This window comes from Embiotoca jacksoni, unplaced genomic scaffold, assembly GCF_022577435.1.
Source record: "Embiotoca jacksoni isolate LCO1_2020_lvr unplaced genomic scaffold, fEmbJac1.0.p SCAF_2, whole genome shotgun sequence".
Taxonomy (NCBI): domain Eukaryota; kingdom Metazoa; phylum Chordata; class Actinopteri; family Embiotocidae; genus Embiotoca; species Embiotoca jacksoni.
Window position 1 is genome coordinate 19,279,266 of NW_027185340.1, and position 19,456 is coordinate 19,298,721.

The window sequence follows — 19,456 nt, forward strand, 5'->3', positions numbered from 1 at the left end:
CAATCATCTGAATCCAGCATAGCATCATGCTGAGTGGGTTCGTTGTCAATTTGCAATTAATACAAACAATTACGATCGGAGGCGACACATACAGGAAAAGTAATTACTGGACGTATCTATGATTCTGCTGCTGAAGGAAATTAAAAGAAAATTTCTTAGGTGGACAATAATTTCTCAAAAAAATAGATAAAATGAAAATACTGGAACTTGGCGATCTGCTGGCTTTAAACTCATTTCAGTGTAATTTGCACCAAATCGTTGACACATTGGCCTCAAAATGAATGTTATTCTGAGCGAATTTTTCTTTCTTTGCACATGGTTTGAATAAATTTTCTGGCTCTACTTTGCCTTCATTACATGGCTGTTTTACTTCTGATCCAAACCTGGTTTTGCAAAAAGGAACACTGAGATATTGAACAAATATACAGACTCGCCGTTTGGAGAAAATGTTTTTGGGATGGTTGAGCTGCAGAAACAAACTTCACTATCTCCCTGTAAAAGTCAAAGGAGTTGAAGCGGTGCAGGAACGATGGAAGTCCTTGTCTTCCTCTGTAGGTGAAATAACATCATGTTGTACAGTGAATCCCAACGATAGGACAAAAACATTTATAAACTGAAAGTGTCCTTGACGTGTTCTCACCCGTTCTTTGAGGAGGATGCACCTCTGATGTTCTGGTCTCCCTCTGGGTGTCAATTTCAGTTTATCAGTTGTTCCATCATCTCTTTATATCCCAGCAGGAAGGGCAGCATTGTGTTGATATACTGTTGTCACCCACATCTCAACAAGAATATGTAGAACATACGTACACATGCTGATGAGATTTGAAGATGTGGTGCAGCTTTCAGTCGAAATAAACAAAAAAAACGAGGAGAATATTTTTGTATCTGGGGGTTCACTGGGTGCTAAAACTAAGAAAATATTATGTAGTTTCTTATTACATTAATAAGAAGTGCATTCTGGAAAAGCCTTCTTGAAATACGTCATCTTCTAACGTCTTGAATCTTGTAAACATCTTTCCATTTGCACACAGATGAAAAGCTCCAAAGAACCAACAGCGCTGTTGTGCTGCTACAGTAATCTAGAAATGCAATAAGCCTCAATAACAAAAGCATGATTTGTTGAGGTTATGATGAGATAATGCAGATTTGCTACAGAAGCTGCTGTCTGATGTTACATTCGTAAACTATGTCAGAGGCTCAAACAGGAAAAGAGAGAAAACAACATATAATATAAAGCTGCATAGGTCACAATGTGATTCATATCACTGACATCCTCATCAGACCACTGAGTGGCCCCATTATTAAAAGCATCTTAATTTGTTTTATTTTTTGAACTCTTTAGTTCAAAGTTGTCCTTTAGTTTGTTGCCCATAAGTCTCTGCATACAATTCATCATGATAATCAGTTGTAAATTAAAATCAGACAATTTCTTGATCAACTATTGTATCATAAATTACTGATGTGTGCACAAGTTAAAGCAAATGTAATTAAATGTCTTGTTGATGTTATACAACCCCGACATTAAAAATGTATTTCTTCAAATGTTAACACTCTGCTACTTATCAATTTTATTAACTTAAAACAATGCTTAAAAATATAGAGTAATTGTTGCGCGTGAAAATTTGGGTACCCTTTTGCTGTACCTGCAAAGTCTCAGATTTATAAAACTTTTTAAGATCTGTAATGCAAGTTAAATATTGTCATTCTGAGTTGACAGTCAATGACGATTGCCAATGATTTTAAAACCTCAAACAAACAACAAAACAGACATGTGACATGTCAGTTTAACACAAATTTAAGTAACATATTCAATTGCACTTTGAAGCTATTGTTCTATTTGTGCTAAAATTCTATATAACTCTACTGATTATGTCAGCGTAGTAAAACAAGATTTACAAATCTAATATGAACATCTTTTAGATCTTCGACTATAATATAAAAAGTGTGTATTCTTTAGCTAATTACTGTATTCAGTCTGTATGGATTTCAATCATGTTTATCACATTACAGAAACATTCATATAACCATATTAGAGCTGCTATTGTCGTGATGGCATCAGAGTAATTTTACAATTAATTCAACTTGCTGACATCGACAGAAACAATTATTTATATCAATAGAACATAAACTGTAAAAATATATTTTGGAAATGTTAATTTAAACTGATTTACACTTTGTTATTGCACTGGCTTCAACCGCTGGATGAAGTTAAGTTTTTATTTATACAATATCGAATTGAAAAGTTAAAGATTTCAGATTAATACAACAATTGCTTTTGTACATTAAGGCATTAACTGGCACGTTAATTTTTGGAAATCATAGGTTTACTCTAAAATGCAGTTCTAGCATATACAGTCATCTAGCCCAGTAGAATAATAGAAATATCCAAAGGACACATTTTTAAATAAAACTTGAAGCAACACATCCTCAAACTGAACAACATAATAGATCGACTTCCACTCACCCCCAAAACGACCGTGAGCATTTAAGTGCCCTCTATAGGAGCAACACAGCTTCACATCTAAACGACAGAATAGAGGACGTTACTGTTAGGGAGAACCATCGTTAGGTGTACCGGACCTTCATTGTCACGGGAACAATAATTAATACACTGAGTGCACAATTATTAGGCAAGTGAGTATTTTGGCCATATCATCATTTTTATGCATATTTTCCAACTCCAAGCTGTATAAACCTGAATGCCTATTGGATTTAAGCATATCAGGTGATGTGTATTTGTGTAATGAGGGAGGGTGTGGCCTAAGGAGATCAACACCCTATATCAAGGTGTGCATAATTATTAGGCAGCTTCTTTTCCTCAGGCAACATGGGCCAAAAAAGAGATTTAACTGAATTTTGAAAATTGTAAAAAGTCTTTCAGAGGGATGCAGCATTCTTGAAATTGCAAAGATATTGGGGCGTGATCACAGAACCATCAAATATTTTGTTGTAAATAATCAACAGGGTCGCAAGAAACGTGTTGAGAAAAAAAGATGCAAATTAACTGCCAAAGATTTGAGAATAATCAAACGTGAAGCTACCAGAAAGCCGTTATTCTCCAGTGCTGTCATATTCCAGAACTGTAACCTACCTGGAGTGCCCAGAAGTACGAGGTGTTCAGTGCTCAGAGACACGGCCGAGGTGAGGAAGGCTGACACACGACCACCACTGAACAAGACGCATAAGTTGAAACGTCAAGACTGGGCCAAGAAATATCTGAAGACAGATTTTTCAAAGGTTTTATGGACTGATGAGCTGAGATTGACTCTGGATGGGCCCGTGGCCGGATGGGCCCCTTGGCCGGATCAGTAACGGGCACAGAGCTCTACTTCGACTCAGACACCAGCAAGGTGGAGGTGGGGTACTGGTATGGGCTGGTATTATTAAAGATGAGCTAGTTGAACCTTTTCAGGTTGAAGATGGACTCAAACCTCCCAAACCTACTGCCAGTTTTTAGAAGATACTTTCTTCGAGTAGTGGTTCAGGAAAAAGTCTGCATCTTTCAAGAAGACCATGATTTTTATGCAGGACAATGCTCTATCATATGCATCGAAGTACTCCACTGCGTGGCTAGCCAGTAAAGGCCTTAAAGATGAAAGAATAATGACATGGCCCCCTTCCTCACCTGACCTAAACCCTATTGAGAACTTGTGGGCCCTTCTTAAACGGGAGATTTACGCTGAAGGAAAACAATCCACCTCTCTGAACAGTGTCTGGGAGGATGTGGTTGCTGCTGCACAAAAAGTAGATCGTCAACAGATCAAGAAACTGACAGAGTCCATGAATGGAAGGCTTATTACTGTTATTGAAAAGAAGGGTGGCTATATTGGTCACTGATTTTTGTTGTTGTTGAAATGTCAGAAATGTTTATTTGTGAATTTTGAGTTGTTTGTTTATTATTCTCACTTTAACAGATGAAAATAAACAAGTGAGATGGGAAAATTTTCATTTTTCCTTTATTTGCTTAATAATTCTGCACACATAGATATTCTCCTAAGAAAAGAAAGCCAAAACCTCACTTTTACTTTCTTAAATATTCAGGTTTGAGGTTTATTAACATTTTGGATTGACCGAGAGCACTGTAGTTGTTCAATAATAAAATTAATCCTCAAAAATACAACTTGCCTAATAATTGTGCACAGTGTATGTGGTCAACGTTGAAAATGTTTAGGCACCAAAACTACTTGGTTTATAGGTTCAGGGAAGGTTAAATTACGTACACGACCGAACTCGCGTCACATCACGTATGTTACATTTATTATGTAAGTTTAAATCTGAGACTGTATATTAAAGTGGACATAACTTCTGTCTCTTGACAAGTGAGGCCAATGCGGAAGTGCCATAAAGTGCAATACCACTAGAGGGCCACTAGAGGTTGGTGCCATAGACTCCCATTAAACTTCTCTCATGAAATATAAAGTCAATCATTTTTTTCCACAAGTCATTATGGTGTCATTCACTAAAGTAGATATTAGGCCTCAAAAAGCAGTATGTTTGGGGGACGGATCTGTTTCATTGACTGGCCTGTGGTGCATTAAGGTTTCCTCTATTGGTGGGCGGGCGCAGTGTCCTCTGTGATCGACTCAGATCCTCCCCAGTTGAACAAATATGTTAATTTCTGTTATAAAATATTGTTATTTGAACATTCTTTCATTGTCATTTTTGGTGTGAGGACGTGGTGCTTTAAGCCCACTTGTTTTTGCAATTCAAAATATTTCCTTATAAATAGTAGACTTGATTACATTGTAGCTAAGTTCCAGTGTGTTACCGACTGTACAGACTAAAAGAAAAACTCCTCGGTCAAATGAGCGTCCTCCTCATGAGCCCTGGGTCATTACTGGTTTCTGCAAGAAGTGAGAGAGACAGACAATAATTGACTGTTTGATTAATAATTAGATAATCAACCATTTCATGCTGTGATTGGGTTAATAAAATCATTGAGTTATAGCAGCTGAGATAAAAGATCAGGAACAGGTCTGTAATGTGCATGTAAGCCTTTATAAACCTGGTGAGGACTTATGATTCATCATGTTGGACGTACGAATTACATCATATTGATAGCACATTAAAAGAAGAAATCAATATGTTTCATGTGGAGAGAGTTCTGTTAATGGGGAACACGAAGCAGGTAGTGAACATCAAAAGAGCATTTTAATAGAACAGTGTACTCTGGCTGTGACGTGAACTTGACTGCTGGAGACCGGATGACGAGCTGTGTTCAATATCGATTTTATTGAATGTGGCTCCCACACTGATAAAAATTCATAAATCGTAATTACTCAAGAAAAAAAAATAAAATATATATATATAGATATTTCTTTTTTTTTTTTTTTTAACTAGACACACTTGAGAAACATTTGACCTGTTCTGAAATCTTTATCATTTAGTTTAAGTACTTTAATCTCAGAAATCTTGGCAGCCAAACAGTGAGCCCTTCAGACATCAAACATCTGTGGGATGCACATGTATTTCCTCAAGTAGAAAACCAATTTGAGTCTTCAGGATTTCAGAAAATAGCAATATACTCAGACATGTCATTATTTTTCTCCCGTATCTGATAGTCTAATAGATCTTATGTCTTTTGGCAGGATCCTTAAATTGGTTTAAAATACAAGAGACTGCAGCAAGTGCACCTATTAATAGTTGTGATATTAGTTTGAATATGAATAAGGGATTTGATTTGATCAAAACATTTGATTCAAATGGATAAAGAAAAAATAAAAGATCACAAAGTCTGATTGGAAACTAACCACCAGGAGATCTGTCAGAAAACGAAGCCAAAGCCTGCTAGGATTCGTAAAGAGTTCATTTCTAACTTTCATTTGAACAGAAGTCATTTTCCTAAAAATAATAATTGATGACATTTTGAGGGGGATTCACTTTCTTGCTGACAGTTGGATGACAAGATTGACGCCACTCTCAAGTCTGTACATTAAATATGAAGCTACAGCCAGCAGCTCGTTAGCTTAGCTTAGCACAAAGACTGGAAACAGGGCTCTGCCCAGAGTTGCGATAGGTTATTTGCTGGACTGTGGAATCAATCTTCTCATACAACTAGCAAGAGAGCCGGTGTACAATTCCCTTAAGATTAGCATTCAATACCTTTAATGCAGACTTTCCACATGGAACAACCTGCCACTGAATAATAAATGTTTTTGTCCTGAATAGTTTTGTGTCTTTTTCCAAACGGCAGCTGTATAATTTTAGAAGTGAACTCTTCACAGCATCCAGCACCACAGCGTGGGGTCATACCGCATAGGTAGCCCTGGTCTAGGGCTTTGCCACTGGGTTCCTCTGTGACAGGGATCTCCTGTGGAGGGAGTTCCTCTCAAAACTGTCCACCTGGCCTGGAAACATACAGGAGCTGCATTGTACACGCATATTCTACTGTTTCCGTTTCATGAAAGCACAGTCTGTCAAAAACCTAAATGTCGGAAGTAAATTTGGTGCCTGTAGATGTTTAGAGGTCACACATGTAGGACGCTAACAAATAAGATGCACTTTAGTCGAAATTGCTCCAAATTAAGATGTCAGAGGCTGGGAAGGATGAAATAAGTTTAAAAAGTCACATAAAATCACCGTTCTGTCCAAAAAAATACTCCACTGTTTAAAATACAACACGCCTGTGGTAGTCCTTCATGTGAAGAATCTACTTTGTGCTGTCCAGCTGGTAGAATTAAAGCTGCAGTACAATAGGACATAGTGTTCACTGGTTCACAAAGTAGATCATCATGTTCTCTGAGTTTTAACAAGGTTAAGCTGTTGTGAGTCGGTTGCAAGGCCCTTGGGATCGTCCTCAAGGGCAGCAGTGTCAGCTCTTACTTGTGGGAAAGTTGTGGGAAAGACGTCTTGCTTGGATCGGGATCGCAGACTGCAGGACACCAAAGCGGAAGAAAGACAAAAAAAAAAAAAAATGTCAGTGAGAGTAAATTTTTCAGCTTATTTAGCACCTCGATGCTTTACAAACATTCATTAAAAGTTAGACCTGCTTTAAGGGTAGAAACGATTTTATTGGTTGATTTGAATCGGAGAGGGAGAACTGGGGATCAGATAAAGCAGCAACCAACAGTGACATCACCCATTGGTTTGTCCAAGATGACATCAGTGCTTTGAAACAGTGGATTTTACTAGAAATCAAACAAGAAATTCAAAGAAAATTCAAAAATAAACAAATAAGAAATTATCCATAGCGTCTTTTTTCTGCATTATGTTCCACTAAAAACATACACGCCGAATCAAATATATCTGTGATAACCTAATATCAACCGATAAAATCTGCCAATTGATAAAGGAGTCGGGCTCTAGATATTACACTAAATGAAAACGATTTATGATAAGCAATGATTTTTGTTTTAAACATCTCGGACTCGGAAAAACTAAAAGCAGAAATTAAATCTTGTTACCCTTCTTCTTCTATCCATGGGCATGCCGGCAGCATTCATGGCAGCGATCCTGTCCTCTATGAAAGAAACCTTGGGATAAAAAAATAAGGAAATGATGGCAAAGTTCAGAGTTTTTTGCCTTTTCAGTCCAAATTTAACACAACTTCTGGTACTTGGTTTGTTGGTTACCTCACTCTGGGCATTCTGAACGCTGGCAGCTGTTTGAGCGACTTTGTCTTCCAGTTTGACGAGTAAGGCTGTGGAGCCTTTGAAGCTGGCTTTAGGTCCCTCCTCTAGGGGGAGTCGTTTCCTCTCCAGGCTCTCTGACGAAAGGTTTGTCTGCTAGAGAAAAGTTGAGGTCAAACAGGAAAACAGAAATCTTAATTTACTGTCAAAAATTTAACATTCATTTAACCGTAAAATAAAAATGTTAAGCTATAAAGAAGCCACTTATGTGGCTTTATATAATCAAACAAGGTATTTATATTTACTACATGAACAACAGGGAGTTGCCTATTTAAACACCTGAATATCCCGCAGTGGCAAGTTGTCATTTCTAATTTACAAGAGCTAATGGATCAGAACTGAAATCAAAGATTGTCAAGGAATCAGAGAACCATGATAAGTGACCTTTGACCCCTTCAGTAACCCTGGGAACATGGTGCCAAAGGAAACACCAGCTTCACAAGTTTGTTCCTCATCCGTGTTACTTAAACGGAAAGAATTAACAGCTCGGGCAACTTTGCAGAGCAGCTAATCCTTCCTCCATTCCAGAAACACTGGGAGAGATGGTTGCAGGAGGAAAAATAAACAGCAGGGCTGACTGACTTGATTCATTACTACAGTTTGTGCTTGAACTCCATTCCAGCAGAGGTGGTATGGAATTTCATGAGCCCAGCTGTTTTTAGTCAGCACAGAGTGAGCAGCAAGCCAGATGTTCACGACGTCTGATGAACCTTCTGCCAGTAAACAAACCCAAGTATGAATGCTTGTGTGTGAATGTAGACATTTTATTTTCCTCTCGTTTAATTCTCTACCTGCTGAGGCGGCCCCTCCTCCGGGGTGGAGACCACGATGCTTGTTCTGGATGTGGGTAAGGTGGGTAGTCTGGAGGGTTTGGGATTCCCCCGTGGGTTCCTCCACACTGGGATGATCTCTTGGGAAGAGTGCGGCCTGTCGGACTCGTCCTCGTCGGAGGTCAGGCTGTGGTCGCTGATGTTGTCGGTCAGCTCGTGCAGCTTCTGTCTGAGCTGCTGCTCCTCCAGGTCCACTTCCTCCCACTGAGGAAGAGGAGAGGAGCTGTTTGGAGTCAGAGGAGCCTGGTTGGTGGAACAGAGCAGAGATAATTTGTCTGAGAAAAATGTGTGATACCAATGGAGAGGGTTTATACCGTGAACCTGATGGGAGCACAGACTGTGTATAAAAGTGGACGTAGCATCTGGGTCTGAAAAATCAGGCCAATGCAGAAGTGCCTTAAACTGTGATACCACTGGGTGCCATTGGAGGGGGAGCCACTCACAAACCAATTGGCGATGTCACTGCTGGTTTCCACTTGGATGGGAGTCATTGAAGTCATTTAAAATAAACCAATAGCAACAGACTGATGATTTGTCCAATTGTGTTCCCCCAATTGCTGCCCATTGCATGCTGGGTAAGGCGTCTCCTCCCACAATGCAAAGAACTATCAGCAAAACCAAAAAATGGATCCTACAGTACATGTATATGGATGTACAAAAGAGTAAGAACTCTCCTCACATGGACGTTCACTCAGGCGTATCGCGTCCAGACTCTGCTCTGACAAAACCGACGGAGCATGTGCTGTATGAAAACCTATTTAAGCTTTGCTTGGCCACGAGACAAGGAAAACACGAGTCTATCAGATATTACTCTCATTTAAGCTGAATAGCCACTAATTACAAGGAGGGCTTAAACACTATGTTTGTTTATGGTTTACTGATTTTGTGGCTTGGCTTGATCTCTGATGGAACTGGTGTCAATTTAAGTACTCACGACCCAGTTAAAAATAGAAACCAAAGCCACGCGAGACACTACTATCTAACTGTGCCCCTCTTCATTATCAGAATGCAGAAACAATGACATTATTACAAAACGTTATAATTATATCCATAAAATCACAGGTGATATTAATCTTTACTTGCAGGTTAGAAGAAAGATCACATGCTTAGTTTGAAGTGTTGGGACAGTTCATTATAAGGCAGCATTGATTTTAGTTTAGTTTTTGGCCACTTGAGGGCAGTGTAACAAGCCGTTAAAAACAATGCTGACGCCTTAACACTTTATAATAAAAGTTAACATAGCTAACGTGTTCGTAGACAGATGCTGCAATTGAAAATTAAACTGCGAGCAGTGAGACTGAACTAAAACAGAAAAGATGTGATTTGTAAAACCAAAACATTGAGCTAAAAGAGGCAAAGACGCTCCATAAAGGGGGACTGCAGAATTTGTGTTTTTCTATGTGAATTCATCACTATGAACATGCTACTATTACACTTGGTCATTTACTCTTTTGTTAATATAAATATATAGTTTAGTACAGCTTTAAAGATGGTATTACGTTATGTTTCTGTTACTAGCAAAACCACCGTACCAATAGTACCAATTACTCAAGTGTCAAATTTTTGCCTAAAAAGGCGTCCTAATCACTGTCGGCAACTCATGGTGATGGCAAGCAAAGTTGATTGTCTCATACTAGTGAACTTCCAGAGAAGTCGGGTAAGAATTCTGAAGTACAGGATATTGGTGATTAACTCTTCCGGAAACATGTCAGCCACTCAGGGGACATTGTGTGTTTCTAATATGTATTTTGAAAAACTTGTCAACAGTGCCTGTTGCCATGGATTTGTCCAAGTAAACATGTTGTTGCCAGCTCTTTTAATGTTTTTGGTTTCTCTCTGCTCCTCATTTAATTCCCCAAATCCCTTTCTTCAACAGCTGCCCTGAGATATGATGCTTAAAGGATTCACCTGATCGAATGTCGAGGTGACTTTCTGCTCAATACGGTTCAAGAGCGTCTCAATCGCTGACATGCGTCTGTTCATTTCATTGATCTGGAGAAAGACGGGGAGAATCGGGAAGACTAGAGTCAAATAACAAAGACAATGCAACAGGAAATTGATAGTGTTAAGGAACATCAATTTAAAGAGCATAAACTCAACCAGCGATACCGAACATGTATAGTTCACACAGTCAAAGCAAGATATACAGTACAGTTTTCACGATACTGCTGAAATCAGAAATCCAGTTAAATAACAGCATGTCCTATGAAATCCCTTTCAGTCACATTGAACCAATCAAGAGAAATTGGCACAGAAAACTATCTTTCACACTGCAATTTCCCATGGTCTCATCAGAGTTTGATGTTTCAGCCAAATCACCCTCTTCCCCCACCAAGTCTGATTTCTCAATAAATGAGACGTTCCTTTCTTAACTGACTTGGATAAAACCGTCCAGATTATACATTTGCCCTGAAAGTAAAAAAAAAAGATCTTTATGTACAATGTGAAAGAAGAGAAATGTTCATTTGGATAATGGGTCATAATGGCAATTATGCTATTTTCTTATGGGGTCCCTGCGTGCAGAAATAGTCATATTCAGATCAGGATGTCCAGCAGACAGTCATGTGATGTCTCTGATGTCTTGCCCTTACAACAGTTTGTCTCAGATTCAGTCCAAATCCAGTCTCCTAAAAACCCATCACCGCACGGATTCTCAGACCCAAACACAACATTCCTACTCTTCCTGACATTAGACACATAAAACCTCAACACAATGATCTAATTGGTGGAGCTTTTTTGTGGATGCTACGCATCCATATGCATCCTAAGTAGACATAAATCTGTTGTGATTGGTGCAACATTGGTTCAAAGGATCCTGAAAACCTATATTCTTAATGAGCTTCTTAGTGATGTTTTCTTCTTCTGTTTCTTTTAAGGTTATTGAGTGCGCAATCTCCTCTTCTGCTGTGTCAATGTCTGCAACAACAGACCTTTTCCCCAGCAGACATTTCGGCTCGTCGTAGCAGAAAAAGAACAGGTTCAATTGAGAGCATCAGAAACAACTGCATCTCATTTAGGTGAGCTCATTGTAGGGTCTTTGCATTGTGCAGTCTGGCTCACTGTCATCGCTTACGGTGACACCTAATGGCACTGCCTATCCCTGCAGTTAGTGGGCCCAAAGGGTTGTGTTAAGTTCATTGGACCGGGTGTTTTTTTTCCATATTAAGAGTCTGGATAAGAGTCAAAACCTTCAAGTCTTAAGTTACAGTTCTCTACAGGAAATTGTTGGACTACTCCCTTTGGGTTGCGATGGAGTTTCTACTCAAGTGAAGAAGTTTAAGTATCTCGGGTAGTTGTTCACGAATGAGGGTAGGATGGAGTGTGAGACTGACCAGCAAATTGGTGCAGCTTCAGCAGTAGAGCAGGACTTGTACTGGACTGTTTTGGTCAAGAGGGAGCTGAGCTGGAAGGCAAAGCTTTTGATTTACCAATTGATCTCCGTCTTAACCTTCACCAAAGGTCATGAGCTTTGGGTTGTGACCAAAAGAATGAGGTTGAGGATACAAGCCGTTGAAATGGGTTTCCTCCGCAGGGTGGCCGGGCTCAGCCTTAGAGATAGGGTAAGGAGTTTCTTCACGTCAAAAGCAGCCAGTTGAGGTTGTTCTTGCATCTATTTAGGATGCCTCCCGGGTGCCTTCCATTGGAGGTTTTCCAGGCACATCCAAGTGGTAGGAGACCCCAGGGTAGACCCAGAGGGATTACATGACTCATTTGGCCTCGGAAGACTCAGGATCCCCAAGGAGGAGCTGGAAAACATTTAGGCTAACCCAACCTCAGATAGGCAGCAGCAAATGGATGGATGGATGGATGGATGGATGGATGTTTGGTTGGATTGGTTGACGTAGTTGTGCTAGCTAAAATCTCACATATTATGTTAAGATCTGACTACTTTGGAGGTCATAGTGTGTGATTCACATCATTTTCATCGAACCACACACTGAGCCCTGTTGCCTTGTTTGGGTGCGTCCACATTTGTAATGTTTATCTTCTCTTTTATTCAGGCCTTTCCCTTTAATTTGCCTCTCCTCTGTATTTTAAACATGCAAACCTACTCTAATTGTTCTCTGCACCATTTTTATCCCACACATGGCCTGAGCCTGTACAGACTCCGTGCTTGTTGACTCATCTTGATGTCTTGTTGTTCCACAAACATAATCAAATCACTCACATCACCTCGGTCTATTGTTGAGTCTATCAAACCACCTCGTGCGGGATGAGCAACTGTCGTCTGAGGAAGCGCCGACCCGGCAGCCGATGGGAAAAGTCACGACTGTGTTTGATGTCTGACATACACATGTCTGGGCTGCATCCTTTTCCCACGGTATCCTGTTTGTGTCTATCTGCGGTGTGTTGCCCAGCTGCATGACAAATTCGCTATGACACGACATATCAAAGGTATAAATCGTACGTAGGGAGGGCCAGGTGGAACTGATAACACCGATTCTTCTGCTGTCACGGCTGTCCCTCCACCAAAGGGCTTAATAACTTCCTTTGTTTTCAAATCTCGTATCTTTAAAAAACTACAAAGAACATCATTTTGGCTCGACTGGACCGAGTTATACCTCAATATAAGTTCCAGACCGTATTTGAATCAAGTTAAAGACACACGAGCCCAAAAACTGGAGGACAAACGAGGACACGCAGACTTCTGACAGCAGTAAGAAAAGCAGCCACGTCAAAGTCGGCCACACTTAATGGTAAACAAAGTCTGTTTTTTATCTCCTCCTCAGAAACAGAACAGCAACAGTCGCGATGATCCTTTCCAGGGAACGACTTGTATGCTAACGCATAAATAGACACTGATGTAATGTACGTAACCAGCCTGTGATCCAGCAGCTGTTTCGCCTGCATCACTCAGCGTGTCAGCCTGGTGAACTCATGTGTTGAAGGTTCAACATGCGCTGGTTTGCAGTGTCAGAGGGGGAAATCAGTTTGTTAGTTGTCCAATGTCCAATTATCTCAAAGATCGTATCCTAAACAGGGTTTGGTGCCAAATTGAAAATTATTCCTTTTTCATATCATAGAAAGATTCAGTTTATAAGATTCAGTTTATAATTTTAACAGTATTGTTTATGGTCCCATCCTTTGTTGCTTAAGGAATTTCATCCATTATGTTTCAAATGTTGCAGTGATTTAAGTGCATCACTTAAATCATACGTTGCTACATAGCTACACTTTTCTCATGTCTTCTCAAATGAAACATATCATAAATTGGTAAGTCCAAACCTTTTATATATATATATATATATATATATCTTTGTATTATTATAAAGTTTAATTCCTCAATCAGGATAGTGATTAAATATCGCAAGAGTTTTTATTAAATTTTTTTTTTGTCTTCTACCAAAAGGAACCCAAATGACCGATCCAGCTAGCTAGTTTGATAAATAAACAAACACATAAATGAATAAAGATTGTTTTCTGTTAACTGTTCCAAAAAAAAAAAATGATCTTGAACATTAAACTTTTATTAACCACTATTAAAAGCCATATGGTTTGTAAATACATCAATGAAATTGATTGATATCAGACAGACCATCTGCGCAGCAGTGGGATTTGACCGTGTGATGAGGCTGAACAGTAAACTATGAATGTTTTTCCTAATGTGTAAGTTAATAGGTGGAGAATGCAGGAAACTGTTCGATAACTCAGTGGTGTTTCTCAGCCCACAGAGTATCAGACATTATCTGATGTTTTTGAAAACATAAAAAAATGATTTACTACTGTCCTAAAGCAACTGCCAAATAAAGGGAATGCAAAAAAGATTGAAAAAAAAGATTAACATTAAGCATATCGGAGACCTGTGGAGGAGGGTTCGATGAGTTCAGGCTCTCCTGGGAAGTGTGGCTGTAGGGGCCCGGGAGAGACTGGTAGAGCAGGTACGGCCGGCAGCGGTCGTCCTCGTCCTCGGACTCGTCGGGGCCGGGCAGGTAGCTGCTGCCGCCGCCTCGGGGGCCTCTGGCACTGCCGCTGCCACACGAGGAGTAGCTGAGGCGGGAGACCGAGCGAGATGGGATGGTCCGGTTGTCCGAGTACGAAAGGTCATCTAGAAGAAAACGACAGGGTGTATGATGAATAAATGAGCTCAGGAGTTATTTATATTTTACCTCTTTCTTCAAACGTCATCCTCAATGTCACTCAACACAGAAACATAAACTTCTGGACGCTGTAATAACCCCATAACTTCATATTATGGCCACTAGTTTTATTTATTTCAACTGCATTACAAAGCAGTCATGTTTTGTCTGTTACTTAAATGGAAGGATTTAAATGCTACAATACCCATGAGCCTCAGTGCTGTAAATGCAAGGCGATGGCACAAATTGGTTGTGAACCAAACATAAAAAAATACAAAACACAGCTACTGAATTTCTATACAAAAGCTTTGGAGTTTTTATCAAATAATCATACATTTTGAAACACTGTTGTTAAATATTTGGCCTCATAATTTGGAAAGAGTTTTACGTCAATCAAAGAGGAGCCCCAACTATGCATCATGGAACATTTCTACGGAAAAAACAAATGGTACATTCGTTTTCAGAGCCTGAAAAAATTCCTCCGTCTTTGGAACACTTTTATAAAGTTTCCAAACCAATGCTAACGTAGCACAGGAAGTGTGAACACAACAACAACGACAACGACAACAACAACAACAGCCATGTTTTGGGCATTACATTCGCCAGCAGGCTAATCTAGTGAACCAAGGAATGATAGCAACTACAAACAAAGAAACTACAGACAACAACAACAACAAAAAACATACTTTACAAAATACCAAACAAGGAATAACATTATCAAAACATTTGCTGTTCTTGGCCATTAATTCACTCTATGTTAGTTCCATTGTAGCAAACAGTCATTTTCCTTCACTTCTCTCTTTTTTTTTTAATCTTGTATGTGTGTTATCAGCACAGTATGGGCTCTTTAACATGTGCCTTGCATTTGGTCTGTCATTAGAAGAGTGTGGTTGTGTACTTTCTGTGCATTACTGTCTTTATCCACAAACACACTTCAGCAGATCTGAGGATCTACCTTGTTGTGGACTCATTTCCAGGTCCAGACCTTTGTGCTGCTTGTCCAAAATCTTGTGAAATACTGTGGCCATGTCAGCCCCAGCAAACACAGACTCCCCCACGCCTCCATCTATGACCATGATGTCAGAGGTGCCTGGGGCCTGGAAAAGAGGACAAATTATTTATCACCGCTGCAGAGCAAATTCAGCATTTTCAGTTAGAAACTTAAAGAGAGGAAGAACTTTTGGGATTGTCACAAGGACAGTAATAACATTTACTGCTGCTTCACATTTATTCCAAGCTACATATATTAATTTTAGATTGGAAGCGGACTCCCAAAGTTGTTACTTGCATTCAGGTCCCATTTACAAGCTCAGTGAAGAGTTAAGTTACCAGCAACAGCTGAATCACCATTTGTACATTTACTTATTCATCCTCTGCATGCAAATAAGATAATATTCTTGTATTGATTAATACAAATATTAATGTAATCAAACACAAATAAGAAAGGACTCTGGACTACTATGTAAAACAATATCAGCAGTGCTAGTTTAAGTGTTTTTGCTCAATTTTGAGTGAAATGGTAACCAAATCAATTCAGAAATATGAATGCCATTAGTTTTGTGTCCAGATGAATGATATGTTAGTTGTGGTCAGTACTGCAATATCTCTGCTCATCCAACTCGTCTTTCAGAGTGTTTCAGATTTACTTTCAAATGTAAACATCAAAAAGATTAAATAGCTTTTTTTTATTTTTTTATTTTAAAAGTCTGTCTTGACAGAAGTTTCTGTAAACAAACGAACAAGTCGTGTCGGTGTCGTGCACACAAGCATGCACATTTGGATGTGTACGAAAGAGTATTTTGTGGCCAGATGCAAGAGAGAAAAATGAAGGTGCTGGTATAATACTGTCTATCAGAACCAGACAATGTTTGGCAAAGATGGAAAACAGACGGGCGAGCAGATGAAACAGACAGATGGCCAACGAATAAAGACATGCAGGCTGGTTCAGTTGGGGTCAGTTGTCCAGCTTCTACCTGATTTGACCGTCCTCTTGATCTGCTGAAGTCACTGCCCAGTTTGAAATCAATGGGATCAACAGTTAACCGCCTTTTGGTCTTTTTCCTCTTTGGAGAGCAGAAAGGAAACACCATCACCAGCAGAGACGAGAGTATGGACAGAAACCCAAAACAGACTTTTTATATCCACACACATTTCTCTACAGAGATAAGCAAACACAAAACAGGGTAACCAACTTATTAAAAATTAGTGTGTCATTGAAAAGTCATAATTACAACTGGAAAAGTCCCATTTTTCTGTATATAGTATATCTGACTTGGTGCTGGTGAAAGTGAGCAAACGCAGACGTAAACAGCAAACGCTGTCAAACGTAATTAAATGCAGAATAGATGTGGTGCTGTTTGAAGCACAGTAATCCTAACCCTCACATGTACAGCTCTGCAGTAAAACAACCAACTTTCTTGCACTGTCTTCACATTTCTCTTCTGTCTAGTTGCCAGCGGTGTTTTTTTTTTTTTTTTGAAAGCCACAATCTGCAGGAATATGAGGGAAACAGTAAAATAAAAGAAGACTGGCAGCTGCCACCTCGATGGCAACTTTGTCCAGAGTCTTCCTCAAACACTCTTATAACCATCTGGATTATGTTTTTTGTTGTTGTGGTAAGACACAAACAAAAACATGAAGTCATTATTCCACATGAAAGCATAAAACACTGAGATATGTGCCAATAAAACTCACGAGACAGTTTTCACTGAGGAAACAAAATATTTTTCATCCTGGATGCTTCGACTCGACTGAAATGTTAAATGAGAGGCACAAACTGGGGCTACTTGGCGACGTGACCTAGAAAAGAGAGTGGCTTCCTTTAAGACACATGTTCTTGTTCCTGTGTTGGCAGAGCGTCCACTCCACCCAGGAATCATCGAGCCTCACTGCCAAAACGACTCCTAGCTCGTTTATAACTTTTCTGATTAGGTGAAATGTCATGTAGGATTCATCATAGGGACCAATGATGTGTAAAAAATTCTCCCTACACTTCTCCATTTGGACCAGTAGAGGGCACTTTGTCTAAAAAGAAAAACTCAAACGAGGGCTGCAGGAAACAACACTTGGCCTTCTTTTTGTTCAACTCCATGAAAAGTAAAATCATATAAGATATAAATATAACCTTCATCAGCAGCCGCGTCACAAAAGAATCTGCAGATGCAGCAGAGCCAAGGAGTCCTGTCATTTTTTTCAACACAACAGCAGATGCAGAGATTGAAAGTAAACATCCAAGCGGAGCTTCTACATTACACAGAGACTGTGGTGTAAACAATGGTAGCCTCGGTTTTTATGATGAATTCCAGCGGACTGAGGGCCCCCATTTTTTTTCTTCTTCTTTTTTTTTACTTTCTCAGGACTTCAAGCCAAGACTCTTTCAACTCTGCTCGGGCTCCTCTATGTGTGCGATTATGTATGACGGCCTGGTATTTACCCACGATACACCGCGGCCGTGCAGCGCCGGCTTTGACCATATCTAACATCAGCTGTCAACAGCTGTCAAGACATTCCAGTTGTTCACGAGGGGCTGACCTAGATCACTGAGATAAACCCGTTCAGAAAAACACCTCTGCTGCGATTCAACCCACCGGCATGACGAACATCAGCGCTGACCACAGCGGACACGCCGGGGTCATTTCAAAACACCACATGTGCATGCAACATGCTGATCTGAAACTGTCTGTACTGCAGATGAGCTTTGATCCCGCCCTATCACCCAAATGTTTTTTTAATTACCAAACAGGATGTTGCTCCTTAATTAAGAGATATTTTAGTGTTGTTTTGGGTGTTGTTTGATAATTTTCCACGTGTCAAGGCCTCGCAGTGAGCAACACCGGGATGACTAATGCTCTGCAGCTTGTGTACAAATTAATATCTGCTTCTTATTTTTTATGATGCCTATCATAGGGGAATTTTTCCCACTGACCACAAACTCGCTAAAACTCAAGTACCTGAGATTTATTTACTGTGCTCAACAAACAAACAATGATCAGGAAAATAATAAGAAAGCGCACGCACGGTAAAGAACCACACTTCTTTAACAAAGACAGAAAACCTTTAAACATGAATTGTCGTACCACTTTGTATTGTTGTGAGTCTGTTGCATCCATACTGTGCTCCTCATATCCATCTGCTAATAGAGAGGAAAGACAGAGTTGTGTTAGAGGAACTGAAGGACGACATACTGCACACAAAATGACTTCTGGAAAGAAATGCAGGACACAAATATAATGGTGTTGCACTTCACAAAGTGTATGCACTGGAAAATGTACAATGTGAGTGAATTCAAAGTGACTTGTTCACCATCCAGAGTAAAAAGCTAAATCTCTTTCAAACCAACAATAAACCAACGACTTTGCTATTTATATTGAGATTATTGCAAAAAATAGTTGTTGTTTTTGTTTAAACTCCATCTGTTGGAGAAAGTACAGCACAAAACAAACAAAGAAGGAGCATTGCGTGTTTTCAGTCCCTCTTTTATGAGAGTGTTTATGACTGAGTTCCATTTCTACAGTAACAGTTTCCTCTTGGATACAGACGGACAGGAAAGACAGACTGGGAGCAACAAAAGCTGCAAAAAAGAAGACAATTCAAATTCAATTCAAAGTGATCAGATTGACCATTTATGTCTAATAACAACACCACGGATTACGCTCATATGCAATACAGTTAATAACATAATTTATTTTATGGACATATGCTGCATCGCTTAAAGAAATAATCTGCAAAAAAACTTCTGCAAAACACACTAAAAAGTGCTTTTACTATTACAACCTCTAATGATAATTGGCTATAACATTTTTCTCTAAATCTTCTCAACTCTCTCTGACTAAAATTTCCCTGGCACCGGGTCACTGTGAACAGGAGCCAGATGATGTGAGACATTCAAACCTGCCTACTCTAAACGGAGAATTATTTGAAC

General features: G+C 39.5%; 1 protein-coding gene across 1 annotated transcript in view; it reads right to left on the minus strand.

Moving 5' to 3' along the window:
• Nucleotides 1–1,869: 1,869 nt before the first annotated feature.
• mlphb (melanophilin b) overlaps nt 1,870–19,456 on the minus strand; it is a 33,629-nt gene continuing 16,042 nt past the window's right edge. The window contains exons 6-15 of the mRNA XM_069154952.1: nt 18,612–18,667; nt 15,491–15,632; nt 14,260–14,504; nt 10,367–10,450; nt 8,420–8,701; nt 7,572–7,724; nt 7,404–7,472; nt 6,823–6,871; nt 6,253–6,347; nt 1,870–4,844 (exon numbers count right to left, since the gene is read on the minus strand). Coding sequence (XP_069011053.1) covers nt 6,271–6,347; nt 6,823–6,871; nt 7,404–7,472; nt 7,572–7,724; nt 8,420–8,701; nt 10,367–10,450; nt 14,260–14,504; nt 15,491–15,632; nt 18,612–18,667 — 1,157 coding nt within the window. The 3' untranslated portion in view covers nt 1,870–4,844; nt 6,253–6,270. The remainder of the gene's footprint in view (nt 4,845–6,252; nt 6,348–6,822; nt 6,872–7,403; nt 7,473–7,571; nt 7,725–8,419; nt 8,702–10,366; nt 10,451–14,259; nt 14,505–15,490; nt 15,633–18,611; nt 18,668–19,456) is intronic.